Source organism: Miscanthus floridulus, chromosome 13 (assembly GCF_019320115.1).
Source record: "Miscanthus floridulus cultivar M001 chromosome 13, ASM1932011v1, whole genome shotgun sequence".
In the NCBI taxonomy this organism is placed as follows: Eukaryota; Viridiplantae; Streptophyta; class Magnoliopsida; order Poales; family Poaceae; genus Miscanthus; species Miscanthus floridulus.
In genome coordinates this window covers 28,683,521-28,689,520 of record NC_089592.1, presented here as the reverse complement: position 1 = coordinate 28,689,520, position 6,000 = coordinate 28,683,521, and the positions used below count along the sequence as shown (strand labels likewise).

The 6,000-nt window shown below is 45.0% G+C and overlaps 1 protein-coding gene across 1 annotated transcript; it reads right to left on the bottom strand.

The window, feature by feature from the left end:
• Window positions 1–772: 772 nt before the first annotated feature.
• Window positions 773–5,235, bottom strand: LOC136501315 (histone-lysine N-methyltransferase ASHR2). Its single transcript, XM_066496825.1, has 2 exons — window positions 3,946–5,235; window positions 773–1,592 (listed from the first exon to the last, which is right to left on the bottom strand). The coding sequence occupies exon 1, from the start codon at window positions 5,204–5,206 to the stop codon at window positions 3,992–3,994; it is 1,215 nt and encodes a 404-aa protein (XP_066352922.1). The 5' UTR covers window positions 5,207–5,235; the 3' UTR covers window positions 773–1,592; window positions 3,946–3,991.
• Between the last annotated feature and the right edge of the window lie 765 nt (window positions 5,236–6,000).

Genomic DNA, 6,000 nt, shown 5'->3' with positions numbered 1-6,000 from the left:
TTTGGGTAGTATGAAAATAGATGGCTACCAAATAGAGTTTTAAACTATCTCCAACAATTGCACACAAAATACAAGACCCATTCGACGTTTGGGTAGCGCTACAAACAAAGAGTTCAATACTCATTTTTTATCTTCTCCAACAACAGGACCCAAAAGCAAAAGATAACCATTTCTACAAAATGGATTTTCAGAAGAGAGGATTACAAAATGGGTTTTCAGAAGAGAGGATGCTCATATTTGGATTGTGCCTCTCCTTCTACCCAGAATAGATCTCCTGTATAGGTACTCTGTTGGAAGTCGAAATAGTATCATCGAAGACCTATTTTGAATTTAGATGCCCTTATGAATACTATGTTGGAGATAGTCTTAGATATTCTGTTTTAGATAGTCATGCCGGAAATGCTCTAATCTGAGGCTATCGATGCTCCCGGCTGTGACTAATCATGCGCACAAGAAAAGCTCCTGCTTTCCCTTCTCTCAAAACAAAGGTAGTATGCTAAGCTTATCAAGCAGACTTTTATATGTGCTCAATGAGATAGCATCAGTATCTCTTTAAACATTCATCGTTAAGCATCTTGCATTATAAATGTCTTTTTCCTCTCAACTGTAAGCGCCCAATACTTTTTTTTTTGAATCTATGACCTTTGGGGGCAAACAAACATCAAAATCAAAGGTTAGTAATACGTCAGCCATCAGTTCTCCCAAAAGTAACCAATATTCTCAGGGAAGAAAAGAAATCCTGCCCTGCTTCCTGCTTCTCTTTTCTCGCAAATTAGCCTGCCTCTTTCACGGCTAAACCGCTAAGGGCACCATCATCGATAGAGGCTAACACTCCTAGTGATTCTAGTACAAATAAAGAGATCCACATAGATTAGGAAATATTAAGACTACTATTTACACAATGTACACTATCACTGCCTGTGGTTTGCAAATAATTTTTTTCCTTCTATCATACCTCACCTTTATTTCCTCCCCATCTTCTTTTTTTTTTTTACCATAGACCACTTCTCTCCTCAAGCATACGTAGCTTCCACAAGCCACTATAACAAATACAGAACACCTACTTTTTTATCCTATCCTACATGACACTTAGGGCTACAAGTAAAAAAAAAAAAGATTTGAGGAAGCCCTAAGGGTGTGACCAGTGCGACGGCGAAGCCCTACCTAAGGGTGTGACCAGTGCGATGGCTGCAGCCTGCAGGGGGTCCGCCTGCAGGAAGGTGCTTAAGACCACTCGACCGCTGTGTGTAATCTGTGGCTGCAAGTGCTAATTCGCCTGGCCTATCGCACCACCGTCCTTTACGCCGGGCTTCAGAGCGGCTATGTTCAGACAACATAGGCAAAACTGATTAACATACCGTAATGGCGAACTCAGAGTCACCTGTCCAAGTCGATGTCCTTCCCATATTTGAATCACGAGAAATTCTACAGCCCAAGAGGATTCCCAAACACAGTACAAGGCTACAAGCTAAGGTTTTGCCTACATGGTATTACATGAACATTTCCTGCCTTCAGATGAACCGAACCTATTCGCTTTCTGCCAAACAGCTCAGAAAGGGGAAGGAATTGCCAGGCTTCCTTCACCAAGTGTTCTGCCATTAAATGATTTGCATATCAGAAAAAAAAAATCAGTGACACAAATATTTTGTTCTGATTCTGTTCGCAATCAATGTAAATATATAATGTAGTCATTTTTCCTTGAAAATGGAACATAGCTGATTGTCAAGCATGAAACTAACCAAAATGGATCAAAATGTTGTTTCTGCAAGAAAGATGGGCATATGCATAGGGAATGTGATGCATTCAAGGGCTAGCTCGCCAAGAAGGGTAATAATAGTGTAATTCTAATTAATGAGTCCCTTTATGTTAAAACTTGGGGGGTTACCTTATGTGCCATTAGACACATTATTAATTCTTCACAGGAATTGTTTGCTATGTGGATGATGCAATGGGGGAGTGCAAACTTAGAAGTGTCCAATGGACATGAGCATGATGATGAAGACCTCAACACTTCCCCTATTGCTATTAGTTAGGGCATGTTTGGTTGATAGCCACAGGTTGTCACGCCACACCTTAAGCAAACCAAAGTTTGTTAGGTGGGTGTTTAGTTCAATGCCACAACAGCGGCTTGCCAAACTTTCTTAGTCCTATACCCCAGGTGTCAGACACAATTTCTTGCCAAACTTTGCCAAAAGTGTGGCGAACTTTTTTATCACCACATTTTTGGCTAGCCACACTTTGCCTAAGGTTAGGTTTGGCCAGATGTGGAATATCAACCAAACATGCCCTTGACGATTGTTTTAGATCAAATCATGTAATATATGTCCCCAACATGCGACGAACATTACTCTAGTTTCTTTATTAGTTGATTATGGCTTATTATACCTTTTGGGAACTATAGATATTTGATTGAATGTAATAATAGCATTATTTGTCCTACTTATTAAGCAGGGCATTCTTTACATATTGCCTCTGCATGAATGATTCTACTGTGATAGATCTGTGCTATGTTAACAACAAAAAAATGTAAGACAAGTATAACCAATAAGACTTTACTCAAAATTGTCGCATGACTAGTTAAGCCACATTTTGAAAGGGAGAATGGAGCGTCTTGTTAGAGCTGGGATACTTCAGTTAGTAGATTTAAACCACAGACTTCTCTAACTCCTACCTTTGTATAAAGGGAAATTGTGTCAGATAAGTGAGAGGGAAGCTTTGTAGAGTTCCTGACTGCTACAAAATAATTAGCTTTGACATATATGGTCCCTTTATTGTGACATGAGTGGACGTTTATAGTCCTTTTAGCCCTTTATTAACTACTATGACTCGCCTATAATTGAACGGACATCTACCCCCATGGCACAATTAGTGGTGCTAGACTGCTAGTCCACCTTAATTTAGTACTCCCTCTGTTCCAAATTGACGTTTTGGCTTTTCTACATACATAGTTTTACTATGTATCTTAGACATAGCATATATCTAGGTGCATAAAGCTATGTACCTAGAAAAACCAAAATGACTTACAATTTGGAACGGAGAGAGTAGTGTTCATGTTAATTAGGCTAAAGATTCTATGGCTAACGTCTTTTGTTTCTAACATGCTGGTGCTGGTGGTTTATTCATAAAATGTCAAATCACTTTTCAACCTTAGCCCTGGGTAGCCTCCTATAAAAGCAATGTAATCTACACACTCCAGTAAAAAGCTTGCTCACATGAGGAAAACTTCACACAGAATGATCTGAGGCACAAAGTGAATGGCAAAACTAACAATCTAAAAGCAGAAGACTATGTGGCTTAAATTTACAAACAACATTACGTCAATAGCCTACTCGTACAAATACGCAAACTGGAAGCGGTAGCACAAACAAGTGAACAATGATAGCAAAGGGCTGATGGTGGTGACTTATTTTACTTGCTAACAAAAAATATTGGATCGCAAAGTGAGAGTAATCAACATCCACATGACAATAATTTCGATCCAAGGGAATAATCATAATCAGAGGATTCAACAAGTAAGAGTATATTCTGAAGGGTAAGTTTCAAAGGTCAAATGACACATTTCATTATTCTAAAGAAAAGAAGTGCCAGTTATTAGTATAACTTAACTCCAGAGTACTGACACTATCCCCCTTTCCTGAATTCAACCAGGTAATTAAGAGAAACCACAGAAAAAATCTACATCCAACAATGTGCAAATTACCAAATAAAAACAAAATTGAGATAGTAGGTTATTGATAACATGATTAAAACAGCAACCTAATCAAATCCTTCCATACATGCTCTACATCAGAATATTCCCAACTGAACACTACTTTCTTTAACTGTGTAAAATATTAAATCAAATAATAGAGCATCAATAATTTTACTCAGCTTCAGAAATATTACTAGAGAAGTGAACTAGCATGCCCAAGAACAGTAAAACAGAGGAGCGTAGCAAATTCTTACCCACTAAAAGAAGCAGCACACAGATCAGTATGTTTTCATCATCATCCTAATGGACCATGCCAGAAGTGCCCTCATCAGGCATGGCATCCTCTTCCTTCCTTAGCTTCCCACAGAGATTGCATTCAAACACATGGGACAGGTCCCCATTCGGTGACGGTGGCAATGGAGCAAGCATACCCCAGCAACCCTCATTGTCACATAAGTACCTGACAAAGAAGTAGGCATGTGGGAAATCATCATTGCCATCGGTAGCATCATCCCCCTCTTCCTCCTCCATCCCATCATCACCTCTATCTCCAGCATCGTCCTCACCCTCGTCTTCCATGGTGTCATCCCCATCATCTCCATTGTTATCATCATCATCATCCTTCCACTGGCTCTCCACCTGACAGCGATCACACTCACACCGGAACCCATAATCCTCCAGCAGCCTGCGCTGCCTATCAGCATACCTCCAATTGGCCGCAAAGTAGCTGATGCAGACCTCCCTCCCCTCAGGTATGTCATGGAGTGCACGCACCACAATGTCAGTGTTCCCCGGCCCAGGCCTGTCTGGGTAATCGAAATGGCACGCATTGGGCAGGCAGTCATGGTTGAACAGCGAAGCACGGGGGTACACCGCGTAGGCCCGCGCCTTCAGGAGCTCGAGCGACATCCCAGTGCGGTACGGCTCCATGATAGCGAAGCTGTTGCCCCGGTCCTTGGCGAGGAGCGCCGCCGTTAGGTCTGGCGAGAAGCCCCGGGGAAGCATGTGCGGCGGTGCTAGGGCCGCCACCGCAGCGTGGAGCCCCGCGGCGTCCTGCGCGCCCGGGGGCGGAGGCGGCGCCGAGGAGAGGGAGAGGATGGAGCGGAGGGTGGGCTCCGGGAGGGAGTAGGCGGAGAGGAGGAAGAGGAGTGGCTCTTGGATCGCCTCGGTGGGGGCGGCGGCGGCGAGGGCAGCGCCGCCGCCGTGGGAGAGCGCGGCGCAGAGGAGGCGCGGGTGCGAAGCGGCGGCGCAGGCCGGGAAGCAGAAGGCGGCGGCGCGGCAGGAAGCGCAGGGAGTCGTGGCGGCGGCGGGGAGGGAGCGGAAGCAGGCGGAGCAGTAGGAGGCGAGAGAGGAGAGGGTGGACGGGTAGAGGAGGACGGGAGGCTCGGAGAGGAGCACCTCACCCTCGCGGACGTTGCGGGAGGCCACGAGACCGCGACCGCGCCCCGGGAGGTCGGCCACGCGAAGAACATCGCCGGCGGCCGCCGTGGTGGGGGTTTGCGGCGCACTCTCCATGGCGGCGGCGGCAGGGGAGGTTTTTGCGAGGTGCGCGTGACAAAACAGGGGTGCTTTAAATGGCAAAGACGGGCTAAGAAAGAAATCATGGGCTGAGCTTGGGCTTGTGTGAGGAATCAGCAGACCAGCTTAGAAAAAAGAAAAAGTAAATTTTGCTCAAAAAAGAAAGAAAAGTATATATTTATATCCTCAAAAAAAGTATATATTCTACCTCTATCTAATCCGTTTGCTAAAAAGAACCTCTTCTAATTCGTTGCCCAGAAAACTTTGTCTGAATCCAAATACACATGTTGTAGAATAACGAGATATACAATTTAGCAAAATCTGCATCGGTGCTTTGTCGTCGCCGGAGGCAGGTTAAGGTTTGCTGCCTCCCTCAACCCTAGAACCTAGTAGTAGGATGGCCCAGTGGTAGGTGACAGTGGATGGGCGGGGTGGCGAGGCTATAGAGCAGGTGTAGGGGAGGCTCATAGGCGACTGGTTGACGAAGAGGATAGATTAGTGAAGAATGGGGCAGGTGTTGGGAGGTGCAGCATGGCAGAAAGCAAGTGGTAGTGGGAGGCAGCAGTAGGAGGGGTCGCGATTCGCGATCGCACGACCTGTTGTGCGTTAACTTTGTCCAACATTTTTGGTGTGTGGTGTTAACTTCGACTACTACGTCTGGCCGCTGGCCGCCGTATCTTTTTGTCGGCGATGTTTTTCCGAGACATCGAAGAGTCGAGACCATACACTAGTCCTTGTTGGAGTACCTATGCAGGAGTACCGCCCTCTTGATTCGCACAAGGATCAAGTGC